Source organism: Bipolaris zeicola, assembly GCF_000523435.1.
Source record: "Bipolaris zeicola 26-R-13 unplaced genomic scaffold scaffold_247, whole genome shotgun sequence".
Lineage (NCBI taxonomy): Eukaryota > Fungi > Ascomycota > Dothideomycetes > Pleosporales > Pleosporaceae > Bipolaris > Bipolaris zeicola.
This window is the reverse complement of record NW_006912296.1, coordinates 22,248-34,933: the sequence shown is the minus strand read 5'-3', so window position 1 is coordinate 34,933 and position 12,686 is coordinate 22,248. Positions and strand designations below refer to the sequence as shown.

The 12,686-nt window shown below is 48.4% G+C and overlaps 9 protein-coding genes across 9 annotated transcripts; 6 read left to right on the top strand and 3 right to left on the bottom strand.

The window, feature by feature from the left end:
• Positions 1-1,522: 1,522 nt before the first annotated feature.
• COCCADRAFT_29989 (uncharacterized protein) lies at positions 1,523-1,945 on the top strand (the record flags this gene model as incomplete). Its single annotated transcript, XM_007718681.1, has 1 exon — positions 1,523-1,945. One exon carries the CDS (start codon positions 1,523-1,525, stop codon positions 1,943-1,945), a length of 423 nt encoding a protein of 140 aa, XP_007716871.1.
• Positions 1,946-2,081: 136 nt separating this feature from the next.
• Positions 2,082-2,471, top strand: COCCADRAFT_108104 (uncharacterized protein; the record flags this gene model as incomplete). Its single annotated transcript, XM_007718680.1, has 1 exon — positions 2,082-2,471. One exon carries the CDS (start codon positions 2,082-2,084, stop codon positions 2,469-2,471), a length of 390 nt encoding a protein of 129 aa, XP_007716870.1.
• Positions 2,472-3,747: 1,276 nt separating this feature from the next.
• Positions 3,748-4,506, top strand: COCCADRAFT_108112 (uncharacterized protein; the record flags this gene model as incomplete). Its single annotated transcript, XM_007718679.1, has 1 exon — positions 3,748-4,506. A coding segment is annotated over one exon (759 nt), but the record flags the coding sequence as incomplete, so codon positions are not given.
• Positions 4,501-6,186, top strand: COCCADRAFT_108091 (uncharacterized protein; the record flags this gene model as incomplete). The annotated part of the gene is made up of 1 exon (XM_007718678.1): positions 4,501-6,186. A coding segment is annotated over one exon (1,686 nt), but the record flags the coding sequence as incomplete, so codon positions are not given.
• A 255-nt stretch (positions 6,187-6,441) lies between these two features.
• COCCADRAFT_50442 (uncharacterized protein) lies at positions 6,442-6,882 on the top strand (the record flags this gene model as incomplete). The annotated part of the gene is made up of 1 exon (XM_007718677.1): positions 6,442-6,882. A coding segment is annotated over one exon (441 nt), but the record flags the coding sequence as incomplete, so codon positions are not given.
• Positions 6,883-7,478: 596 nt separating this feature from the next.
• Positions 7,479-7,731, bottom strand: COCCADRAFT_8865 (uncharacterized protein; the record flags this gene model as incomplete). The annotated part of the gene is made up of 2 exons (XM_007718667.1): positions 7,479-7,553; positions 7,609-7,731. 2 exons carry the CDS (start codon positions 7,729-7,731, stop codon positions 7,479-7,481), a joined length of 198 nt encoding a protein of 65 aa, XP_007716857.1.
• A 258-nt stretch (positions 7,732-7,989) lies between these two features.
• COCCADRAFT_108101 (uncharacterized protein) lies at positions 7,990-9,046 on the bottom strand (the record flags this gene model as incomplete). The annotated part of the gene is made up of 4 exons (XM_007718676.1): positions 7,990-8,567; positions 8,621-8,740; positions 8,800-8,938; positions 8,990-9,046. 4 exons carry the CDS (start codon positions 9,044-9,046, stop codon positions 7,990-7,992), a joined length of 894 nt encoding a protein of 297 aa, XP_007716866.1.
• Positions 9,047-9,205: 159 nt separating this feature from the next.
• Positions 9,206-10,727, top strand: COCCADRAFT_40711 (uncharacterized protein; the record flags this gene model as incomplete). Its single annotated transcript, XM_007718675.1, has 2 exons — positions 9,206-9,227; positions 9,280-10,727. 2 exons carry the CDS (start codon positions 9,206-9,208, stop codon positions 10,725-10,727), a joined length of 1,470 nt encoding a protein of 489 aa, XP_007716865.1.
• Positions 10,728-11,042: 315 nt separating this feature from the next.
• Positions 11,043-11,893, bottom strand: COCCADRAFT_108086 (uncharacterized protein; the record flags this gene model as incomplete). The annotated part of the gene is made up of 2 exons (XM_007718674.1): positions 11,043-11,291; positions 11,369-11,893. 2 exons carry the CDS (start codon positions 11,891-11,893, stop codon positions 11,043-11,045), a joined length of 774 nt encoding a protein of 257 aa, XP_007716864.1.
• Positions 11,894-12,686: the final 793 nt, after the last annotated feature.

Below are 12,686 nucleotides of genomic sequence, written 5' to 3'. Positions count from 1 at the left end.
GACAAGCGAGCTCCCCGTGAGGAAGATAAACGAGGCCTTGAGTTTGCCGATGATGATATCGACAAGCGAGCTCCCCGTGAGGAAGATAAACGAGGTATCGTACGGGAGGATAAACGAGGTGTCGTACAGGAAGACAACGGGGATATAATCCAAAAGAAGTGAAATAGATATGGAGATAACACTCGATGTATCGGAAAGATATAAAATTCTGGAACTAGCAGAGTAGTAACACCATATCGTCACCGTGACGTGCAATCCTCTCTCTATACTTAGACGTGCTTTCCTTCAATAGTGTCTGATGAATATTTCTATCATGCTACAATCAAAGAGGAGATGAATGCCCATGTTCTTTTTATTATTCGCACTTCTTCAGTTAGTGCAAATTGTTCTAGACCGGCACTTGTAAAGACACTTTCACTCCACTGGACTGGTTTGAGAGCCTATGTCTGAATTCTCCGTCTGGTCCATATGCGACTGTATCGTTCCGTACTTTCAAAAACATGCTCAGAGAGCAACACTTTCCACACCGCACAGTATCGTGAGATTATGGATGGTTATCGGTTTGAGATGCCTAAGTCCAGAAACCTTTTTCGAAATCCTGCTTGAAGTCCTCCCAAGTAATAACATGGTGTCGATTCACTGAGCGGTGTGATGATCACCCGAGTGTGATGTATGGGTACCTCTTCCTGAAACTCACCAACGATGCGGTCAGCAATAAGCAGTGTAAGCATCACACCTATCGGTCCGATCTGGCTCCGAGCAATACCGAAAGTTTGTAGCTCTCATATGAGAATCCTGAAGTAATTCGAGAAATGCGGATCTTATGTTTTCCGGACGTCTACACTCGTTTAGAGCGATTTCTCGTGAAATGTCAGCTTTGAATCTCGTGTATAGTATACGTAGATCCGTATCTTGGAGGTTGGCACCTAGATACTACGCAAAGCTCACTCCGCTTTCCATAATATTGGCCTTTCCATAACCGATCTATTACAAATATCAAAAAAGAAAGCAGCAGAAGTTCTCGCTCAGTGCATACACAATTTATTGTATAGTCAGCCGATCTGTCCATGACATTCCGCCGTCATCCGGTTGCCGCCGTCTACAAATGGCGTCATGAACCTTATCTTTTTGATTCATCCATCGCTTACACAGTGCACTGTTCGCCGACCACACATTCCGTGAGGAGACCATGGGAGGATGACGGCATTTAGTGCATGGATATCAGCCAGATAGGAATGGTTCAAACTGTATTTATGCCGTCGATGCATTGCCGGATGCTTTACCCAAGTGCGGATGAAGGTAGTACTAAACTACAGCAGTCGGGTTATGTGTATTTACATTGTCCATTGGCAGCGGGAGTTGTCAAGCTCGGTTATTTTCCCAGCTCACCACGGTCTAACAACTGTCCCAACGACTCCGGAGGTAGTCAGCCGATCTTCAAGCGTCACGGTACTAGATACTCTGAAACTTTTGAAATCATCAAATCATTTCTTACAACTCGTTCCCGATCCTCGAGATCGCAATGCCAGATCAAGACAAAGAAAATGACGAGGCGACTGCTTTTCTCCATGATGAGGATGAGGTGTCGCAAACAGGAAGATGGGTTGCTTCACACAGCCATTACCGACGTTGGTGTTGTTTAACAGCCGTTAATTTGTTGCTGTTTTTGGTATTCACCGTCATAAATTTTACTATTTGGTCTCGTCGCGGTCCCAGTTCCTGGCAAACAGACTTCCCAGACGCACGCAAGGCCGTTCAATACGAGGAACAGACATATACTGGAGCTTTAACTTACGATGCGACCCAGCGTCGAGTTATCCGTCTACACGACGCAAAAGTGGAATACTTCGGACCGCCAAGTCCAGAAATAGAGCAAGCGTGGGAGGAGTTGCTACACGGCATGTACCAAACTCAACCGAAAATATGCATAACCGTGCATTTCTGATTCTAATATTGGGCTTAGGTGAATTTCCGACTATGAGCAAGAAAGAAGCTACGCCATTCTTGGACGATTTGACACCACAGCGCAAGGATGGAGAATACCATTTCGAGTAAGACAAATCCACCTCTGGCTTTTATCCATGAAAGAATCATCTCTAACAGATTTGCTCAACCTTCCCAGGCCCGACGTTTTCCATTCCCTTCACTGTCTCAATGCCATACGTAACGAGATCCAACCAGTGCTCTACAATGTTTCCAATGAGGACAACGCTCACTCTCAAACTGAGCGGAAAATAGCAGAGAAAATCGGTGACCCCATGTGGAACGTAAAACATATGGAACATTGTTTGGACCGCATCCGGCAGGCCCTTATGTGCCACGGCGATCTGACTCCGTCTCCTCTTTATTCATGGCCGGGATTTCCACTCTCTCTAGGGAGGTCAGGAGCACATACTTGTCGAAAGTGGGAACCTATTCGGGAATGGATGAATGAGAGGGCTAACAATGGTAAAGCTCTTCACGAACGATGAAACAATCGAACTAGTGTGCATCCACTCGTAACGGGAAAAGCAACGTAAGCAAACAAATCATAGGTACTCCTACCTTGAAGCCACATCACCTCTCCACGCGTCTGGAATCTTACTACATCTACCTTAGATTACATATCCAGACTATTTCTAAACCACTATAACTATACTTGTATAAAACTACGCTTGCGCAGACACCCTGTTATCTTCTACTAGGATCGACGTCTCTTCCATGGACCTAGGCATTTGTAAGAATTCGGAGCAGCCATTGCTGCAGCACGCTTAGACCGCAGCGAAGTGCGTAATATCGGACATTAAAATTGTAGTTATGAGGTTTGCTGTGCTCAAAATAAAGCTATATTTATGCTGCATGCCATGTGCCTCAAGGGCATTAAAAGCTTCTCCACAAGTGCTGTATGGCAGTTCTGGAGGAGGTACAATGCCACCCATGCTGCTGTGAATAGGAAAAGAGAGTTAACAATCGTATATCTTGAAGATTATGACCCTATTATAAAAACTCGCGGCGTTGTGATGTTGTCATGTCCATAAATTACACGCTAAACTAATATGAAAAGGTGACTTTCCCTACGTACGTAGCACTAGCGCGGGGGACAAATCCCAAAAACGGGGGTGGACAGATCTTGCCAGCCAGTTAGTGGATAACCGTGAAGTAAACTTGTGGAGAGCAGTAGCCGATAAGTAGGGCTGTGACTGCCAGACCTGTGGCTGTGCAAAGTGATAGCACACGGGCCGACGTCGTAGTAGTACTAAGCCCCCCGGCCGTGCGACTAAACTTAACCTTGGCCACGCTCTGCCTCTCCGTCGACCAGCACATTTCTTATAGATTCGCTACATCACAAGGGTGCAGTAGGTGCGGGTCGGCCGTCCTCCTTGCTAGCGTAGTCGAGTTTTTCATACGCTCTTCGGAATGTTGGCAGATGCATTTAGTGTACACACGTGCGCTCGCCTTCGGCTGTAAGCTAACCGTTGCATCTCAGCCTTGTTGTGCCATCAATCGAACCCCGCCCAAGGCTGAGCTGTTCCTGACCTCATCACCTAACTAACAGCTGCAACATCGCTACATCGTCTTGGTAATAGATACAATTCTTGAATACAGGCTGGCTTCTTGTCTTTCTGCATGCTCACTAATCCCGATTGCTAGGGCAAACACACAACAGACGAGCGAGCCATTGTGCTCGTTTTTTCAGCTCAGCTACCACGCTTAAGCTTAGTCAAATTCACTCCTACCGCTCGATTCCATCCCGCTCCATATGAATCAATGCGTCTTTTGCAACGTAGCAACGCTGGCGAGTTCAGTCTTACCAAGGACTTGATTGGTAATGATAAGATCCCTTGCTATGCGATATTGTCGCACACATGGGGAGCAGCCGTTGACGAGGTTACTTTCGAAGACCTAGGAAAGGCCACCGGCAAGAGTAAGCTTGGCTACAAAAAAATCCAGCTTTGCGGTGATCAAGCTAGGCGAGATGGCTTGGAATACTTTTGGATAGACACCTGTTGTATCGACAAGTCAAGCAGTGCAGAACTACAAGAAGCGATTAACTCTATGTTCCACTGGTATCAGAATGCAGAGAGATGCTACGTGTATCTCTCCGACGTCCTACACAGTACTTCTGATGGTTATGACGAGTGTTCGCAAAGATGGAAACCAGCATTCAAGAAAAGCAGATGGTTTACTCGTGGCTGGACCCTTCAAGAACTTATCGCACCTGGATCCGTTGAATTCTTCTCTAGAGAGTGGACGCTTCTTGGCAACAAACAGTCATTAGAACAAACTATTCACGAGATAACGGGAATCGCCATTGAGGCCCTTCAGAGAAGTCCCTTGTCCCAGTTCAGCAAGGATGAGCGATTATCATGGGTAGCAAAGCGCCAAACAACACGTGAGGAAGACGAGGCGTATTGCTTGCTGGGCATCTTCAACATTCACATTCCGCTTATATATGGCGAAGGGCGAGAGCACGCATTGGCTCGGCTTGAGGAACAAATCAACAATAACCCGAAAGAAAGGATGTTGGCTCTCGTCAAAAGGAATCGGCAGGTCCTGTTGGACTCGTTACGATTCGATCAAGTCGATGCACGCCAGATGACTATCAAAAGCGCCCACGCCAAGACATGTGAGTGGCTATCAACAAAGCTCGAGTATATCGACTGGCTCGACACAACCAAAATAGGCGAACGCCACGGCTTCTTATGGATTAAAGGGAAGCCTGGGACTGGAAAATCTACCTTAATGAAGTTTGCTCTCGTTAATGCCCAGGTAACGATGAACGATAAGACCATCATCTCCTTCTTCTTCAACGCACGAGGTGAGGATATGGAGAAGTCTACGATTGGGACTTATCGGTCACTACTCCTGCAACTTCTCGAACGGCTTCCAGCTCTCCAGTGCACCTTTGACTCGCTCGGTCTCTCAAACATCAGGCCAGATCACCGATGGAGCCTCGAATCACTCAAATCGATGTTAAAGCAAGCTATACAGAACCTCGGACAGACTACTGTGGTTTGCTTCATCGATGCCCTAGATGAATGCGAAGAAGAGCAGGTCCGAGACATGATCCAGTTCTTTGAATATGTTGGTGAGCTCTCGGTGTCGGCCGGTATCAGATTCCAAGTTTGTTTTTCAAGCAGGCACTACCCACATATCACAATCCAGAAGGGGCTAAGTCTGGTGCTGGAACGACAAGAAGGACATAGCCGGGACATCGCCAACTATCTGAAGAGCGAGTTAAAGATCGGAAACAGTAAGATTGCGCAGCAGATTCGAAGTGACCTTCAAACAAAAGCATCGGGAGTTTTTATGTGGGTCGTTCTTGTTGTGGGCATGCTAAACAAAGAGTATGACCGTGGCCGGATCTATGCACTTCAGCGAAGGCTGCAGGAGATTCCTAGTGACCTGCATAAACTATTCCACGACATATTAACGCGCAACCCGCATAACAGAGACGAACTAGTACTTTGTATCTACTGGGTGCTTTTCGCGGAACAGCCGTTGAGTCCAGAGCAGTTGTACTTTGCTATTCTTTCTGGCGTCGAGCCTGAAACAGTATCAAAATGGGACCCTGACGAGGTCAGCAAAGACATCATCAAACTGTTTATACTTGATTCATCGAAAGGCTTGGCCGAGGTAACAACATCCAGTCATCAGACAGTCCAGTTTATTCACGAGTCAGTGAGGGACTTTCTCCTCAAAGAAGATGGCCTAGGCGACATCTGGCCTAGCCTTAGAAGCAATCTCCAGGGCCAAAGTCAGGAGCAGCTGAAGAAATGCTGCCTTACCTACCTGAGTATAGATATCTCTACTCTAAAGATCCCTAAAAGCCTTCCAAATGCTTTATCACGGCAGGCCAAAGACCTGCGCCAGTCAGCCGATATTATGTTTCCTTTCCTGAAATACGCTGTACAAAATGTCCTACATCATGCAGATTGGGCAGCAAGAAGTGGGATTACTCAGAGAAATTTCATCCTCAGTTTTCCGCTTACTACCTGGATTCAGCTTGACAACTTATTTAACACGAATGAAGAACGTAGGCATACGGAAGGAATGAGCCTGCTATATGTTTTAGGTGAGCGTAACTTGTCCTCTCTTATTAGAGCACACCCATCCGCCATCTCCTGTTTGGAGGTAGGAAAAGAGCGGTATGGCCCGCCCCTATTTGCCGCCATGGCAACCGGAAGTTGGGAGGCTCTCCAAGCATTCTTATATATTCTCTCTAAGGATCGGCTTCCCCAGAATGACCTTGATAAAACTCAGACCGATTATTACAAGAACAGGAGGGATCAGAGCCTTGGGTGCAACTTCCGATTCTCGAATGGAAGGAACGTACTCTCTTATCTGGCGGAACTTGGAAATGAGGAAATAATCAAGCTGCTGCTGGCTACTAACAAGGTGGACGTCAACGAGAAGGACAAGGATCAGGGGCGGACGCCGCTCTGGTATGCAGCACGGAACGGGCACGAGGCAGTAGTTAAGCTGCTGCTGTCCACAAACAAGGTGGACGTTGACGCGAAGGACAAAGAGGGGAAGACACCGCTTTGGTGGGCAGCAGGAAAAGGATACGAGGCGGTAGTCAAGCTGCTCCTAGCCACGGGCAAGGTCGACGTCGACGCGAGGGACAAGTATGGGGCGCGGACACCGCTCTGGTATGCAGCAGAGAACGGACACGAGGCGGCCGTCAAGCTGCTACTAGCTACGGGCAAGGTAGACGTTAACGCGAAGGATGAGGATTGGGAGCGGACGCCACTTTGGTGGGCAGCAGAGAACGGACACGAGGCGGTAGTTAGGCTGCTACTAGCTACGAATAAGGTCAACGTCGATGCGAAGGACCGGGGAGGACGGACGCCGCTCTGGTGGGCAGCAAAGAATGGACACAAGGCGGTAGTCAAGTTGCTGGATGTCACATCCCCGCCTCACACCCGCTCGTCCTAGTTCGCTTGGTATACAAATATAGACTACTGATTGCGTGTTAAGGCCATGGCATTTACGTTCCCTTTTGCGAATCAGAGGTTGAGAGGAGTAGATGCATGCTCATAGTAGTGGGATGACTCCCGTTCGCCGCCGCCCGCAACAGCGGCATCCGTCCTTCTCTATCCTTCGCATCAACGTTAACCCAGCGGATAAAACACACAGAAGTCTACACAAGTGTAGAACTTCTTGGAGCTAATTAAATCACGTTTCTTCTTGCACGAGAACCCCTGTAGGGCCAATTGTCATATGCAGCTAAAGCTGTAAGTAAAGGTTTAAAGAAATTTTCATTGAAATATAAGTCTTCAGAATCAGTGCTCTTAGTCTTAGAGTTACTTTTAATTTTTGAAGAGAGAGATTGAAACTCCAAGTCTTGCGAACGCCTTAGAATTGTAGTATAAGAAATTTAGTTTCTAGAAGAAAGCCCACTGCGCCACCCCTCCCTAGCTCTTTGATAACCCTTCTAAAGGCCTATTATCGTTCTACCTAGAAGAATGTAAGCCTAGGTTAAGTGATTTTTTTACTCAATAAAACATGCTGGCGCATGTCGGCACATAGCCGCCTGAACCTGCGCCTTTGCAGCAAGCTGTTCCACCACCCTGTGTTTGTTAGTATTTTTCTGTATACTGTGTTACTGGGGAATCAAGAACATACGGGGCACTCAATGCAAGTCGCACGCTTATCCAGGTGCTGGCCTACTTCGATATTACTATCGATCGCGAGAGCAGAAGCAGTAGCTGCAGTAAGGAAGATAGTGACGAGAGTAGTGAAATTCATGTTGGCAGATGTTTATTTGAGTCTGTAAAGTGGTTATTGTGAAGTAGATAAGAAAATTGATGAGTATAGAAGGTAGGACTGTAGGGTAAATTGAACTTATATAGACTTGACTAGCTAAACGAGCCAAAAAAGGGGCCAGAAGAGATTGTCCGGTATAACGAAGTAGCTGCGGGCCAGAGAATTTTCATGTATTTGATTTTTGACAATCTGAACGATTGGCTCAGGATCCGTCATGCTGGATCAAGCTGAGATAGTGACTCATTTTTGCAAACCAGCCAATGCCTCCACTTCTTGGGCAATCCTGCCAAAAGCCATCGCTCGCTCTCCATCTGGCTCCGACACGACGGTCGGCTTACCCCGATCCGCATTCTCACCAATACTGCCATGTAAGGGAATCTCGCCAAGCACGTTTAAATCATACTTATTGCACATGTCCCTGATATTCTTCATGCTTCCAAACACCTCATGTACATCTCCGCATCCTGGGCACTTGAAGCCCGCCATGTTGCACACAAGACCCAGCAGCTTTACGTCGACTTTTTGAAACAGCTCGATACCTTTTGCGGCATCCTTGAGAGATAGATCTTGAGGTGTAGAGACAATAACAGCGCCGTCTAATATCAGTTGCTGGGTGATGGTGAGCTGTACATCTCCAGTCCCAGGTGGCATGTCAAGAACCAGGATGTCCAGACCACCCCATTCGACTTCATGTAGCAGTTGCTGCATAGCTTTCATGACCATTAGACCACGCCAGGCCACCGGTGAGGACTCTGGGATGAGGTAACCCATGGACATGGACTTGAGGCCATAGTTGGAGAGGGGTATGAGTTGGTTGTCTGGTAGGCAAAGTCAGGACGTGTCAGTGTGCTGGGGCGCGCTCGTGACTGACTGGTAGACAGTCGAGGTTCGCCAGATAGGTTGAGCAAAGTTGGTATGGATGGGCCAAATATATCAGTATCCAATATACCAGCTCTGTAACCACGCCGCGCGAAGCTCAATGCCAGGTTCACTGAAACTTGGTTTTAGCGTGTGGTCGTCGGTTATGGCGTAGACATTAGTCCAGCATACCGGCAATGGTGCTCTTTCCAACACCACCCTTTGCCGATGAAACAGCAATCACTTTTTTCACATCTTTGATGCTCCGTTTCTGTGGCAATCCTCGTTGCATCCGAGGCATTTGCGGCGGCGCGCCGGAGCGCGGAAGGCCCTGCGCCAGACATCAGCCACTGCGCCCGCCTGCATGTTCACCACAACATACAAGGGGGTTCTCATGCTGCAAACACCGCAATGTCGAAAAAAGCCGTGGTTTCAACATCATTTTGAGGTGCAACACGAGTTGCGGAGTTGGTAGCGGAGGTGACGCGCATCGGCAAAATGAAACGCCGACATCTTTTGACTTTTTTGTGGGGCCCAGAGGGAACTTTCTCTTCGCGTGCGCCTACAACCAAGAAGACCATAATCCGACATTGACACCATGAAGAAGTCAAAGACCAGAGGTAAAGGTTCTTTGCGATCGCGCTATGGAAAAATGGCTAACAAAAACATCAGATTTCGATCCCGAGTCCCTACTCGACCCTGCGCCTAGCTCTAGCGAGGACGAGCGTTCTGGTAGCGACATCTCAGACGTCGAAGACGAGAAAGTTGGGCGCGAGCATTATACAGTTGTAGGAAAGAGCAAGCTACGCAAGCCAGTTGAGGTTCCCCTCGGACCGGAGTATACTGGGCGTAAAGTAGACCGCAAGGCTCTTGAGGACAGCGATAGCGACGATCCGTTTGCCAGAGGTTTCGATGACGAGGATAGCGAAGCTAGTGATGAGGAAAGAGAAGACGATATCAATAGCGCTGAGCTTGACAGTGAAGATGAAAGTGGTGGAAGCGACGCCGAGGGCGGTTTGGATCTGGACATGAGTGATGGAGACGAAGAGATGGGGAGCTCTGCCGAGGGCGTCAGCGACGATGAAGAGGATTCTGAAGCTTCGGATGGAGAAAAGCCCAGCAAAGACAAGAAGCCCGATGCGTCTGCGGTACGCGATCTCATGGCTGCAAGCAAGTCTTTTACATCGACAATTGCTGCTGGCACCCAGTCCGATGTTGCCAAAGGAGAAGCTATCAAGACACAGCGCAAGGCATTTGACACATTACTCAACTCCCGTATCCGATTACAAAAAGCCTTGATTAGTACCAACTCTATGGCTGCGGAGCCATACAGAAATGGAGCCGCTCAAGAAGCACCGGTCGAGGCCGCCGAGGCCGCAGCCTTGACTTTGTTAAACAATCTTACAAACCTCCGATTGTCATTGGAAGAGTCACGAACAGGCCAAAAGCGGAAGCGCGCCAATTTCAACCAAGCGACTCCGTCATCAGAAATCTGGTCTTCTATCCAGGACACGGAAAAGGGCACTCTGCCACACCGCAAAGCAATTCTTGAGAGATGGTCAAACAAGACGAAAGCCACGACCGTAACCAACAACAAGGCTCGTCTCAACGCTTCTGCCCAACAAACGCTCACCGAAGTCCTGGACTCACAGCTTACATCATCTCATCTCGTCACTCGCACACAAATGCCTCGCTCATGTGCACCTCTTCAATCGTCCAATAAAGCAGCGCAGCCTGACCCCGCCATCTACGACGATGCGGATTTCTACGGTTTGATGCTGAAGGAACTTCTCGAGCAGCGCTCTGCCGACCTCAATGCCAACGGAACGGCGGAATTTGTTGTGCAGGCGCCGTGGCAGGTAGCCCGTGAAGCCAAGACCAAGAAGGTCGTCGATACAAAGGCCAGCAAAGGGCGCAAGCTCCGGTACGTTGTCCAAGAGAAGCTACAGAATTTCATGGCGCCAGAAGATAGGGGTGAATGGGGCGACCGGCAGAGAGATGAGCTATTTAGCAGTCTATTCGGTCAGCGGTTGGGACTTGGGGAGCATGATGAGGTTGCGAGTGAAGAGGAAGAGCAAGTGGACGCAGAGGAAGCCGGTCTGATGTTGTTCAGGAGCTAGGCGTGGTAGCATGTTTTCCAACGTTGTTCAGTCTTTAGTTGGTACTAGACTAACTGAGCTTGTTGTTGCGACAATATGATTTTATATCACAGTGTATGAATTTTGCAAACAGCGTTATCCAGGTTAATTTTGAGTGGAAGCTTTGCTTCTATTGTTTTTCAACCAAATCGGCGCGAGGGTATGCCAAAAGTATATACAACAAGGCGACAAGCGTCTGTATAGATAAAATCTCACTGGTCACATGACGCTTCAACTAATCATCACTCGCATCTTGCAAAAAAAAGTGCAAACTCCCCGAATTCCGTCACGGGTAATTCACGCTTCCTTGATCAACTTGCGTGTTGCGCTCTCCATCCACAGCTTCGTATACCAGCGATGCGCAGCCTGAAGGGGCGCCGGCTGAGGCTGGGTGCCCTTACCCTCTGGCGATGTATCTACGAAAACAGACTTGAGGTGGAAAGTTGCCATCTGAGCTTCGTCGTCCTTTGACACTTCCATGGAGAACAGACCGTCCGAGGGTCGCTGATTCTGGTTCAGCGGTGAATCACCACATCGTACAATAACCTAGCCACCATGTTGATTAGCATACTGCGATTGCTGACGCCGGGATCGAGCAGAATTAAGAGTCCACATAATAATACCTTGTCATCTGAATGCTCCACAACCTCGAAATGATCCACAATCTTGGTTCCGATGGGATAAGTACTCTTCTCCAAATCCTTGACGTCCCAGAGATGATCCTGCCTGCCCTCAAGCGCGCGATACTTTCTCTCCAGGAACCGCCTCTGGACGCGAAATGCGACTCCACTCCAGATGCCCCTGCAGAAATCCGTCACCAGCGCCTTCTGGTCCACGGATATGCGTCCCCCACTGCCCTTTACCCAGTACTTCTCCGGCAACTTTCCGTAGGGGACTTGCTTGATGGCGTGGTCTATGCAGGCCGGCGGGTTGTTAAGGGGATTGTGGTTGCGGAATGTCTTGGTCGTGAGGTCCGGGGCGGATGTGTCAAAGGGCACGAATTTGGTGTTGCGGGTGTAGAAGGAGGATACGCTGTATGCTAGCAGGGCGTTTGCGCCCAAGCCGCCTGTGATGCCGACGAGGATACCGAGAACGCGCTTGGGGCCTGAGAGCCGTTTTATTTGCGGGGGCGGGGAGATGGTGTTCATGGTGATGGTGGAGGAGACAAGGACCGGAACGCGATACTGGAGAGCGGGTGAGTATCTCTGAGAGCAATTGGGCCCAGGGAAGGGGCTATTATAGGTCGGGACGAGCTGTGTCGAGGGAAGGGTAGCATGCTATTATTTGCTCTCGTGAATGTCCACTGCGACCGAAAAGCTCGGGCCTTCAGTTTGCGGCACCGCATTTCGGGCATGCCGGATTCCGGTCGGCGATTGCTTCTTGCTATTCATTTACCGACATTCGATCGTGAACTTGGATAAAGTTACTGCATAGCCGATGCAAATTAAGTTCGAAAGAGAAAAAGAAAAGTTAAGAGCTTGGAAGTAAGTCATCCTCAATCGATGTCACTAGGCCTGGTCCCACAGCAATTCATGGAGATGATGCAATCCATAGGTGCGTATTTCGCTCTTGGAAAATACAATATTTTCCATCAACAGGAAGAAAGAGAATAGTGCTGTTACAACCGAATTTGGTAGAGTAACAAGTAGATGATACTATGCAGAATCTTTTTAAACCCACTCGCACAGAAGACACGGGAGTTGCAGATGGGCTCTGGAATGGATAAATTGTGGATCAATATCTTTTTTCTTCCCCGTGGTACACACGCGCCATGATAGATAAAAGTGACCAAACCCGACATCTTATTACATAGTTTCTGAACCAGTACAACACCTTCAGGATGGTCATCGTACCCAGCAATTATGCACTCATGCTACGAAAGACAAACGCCCTATTATGTATAATACATGTCTATATGGTATTCCCAAGCTCCGAGCGCTT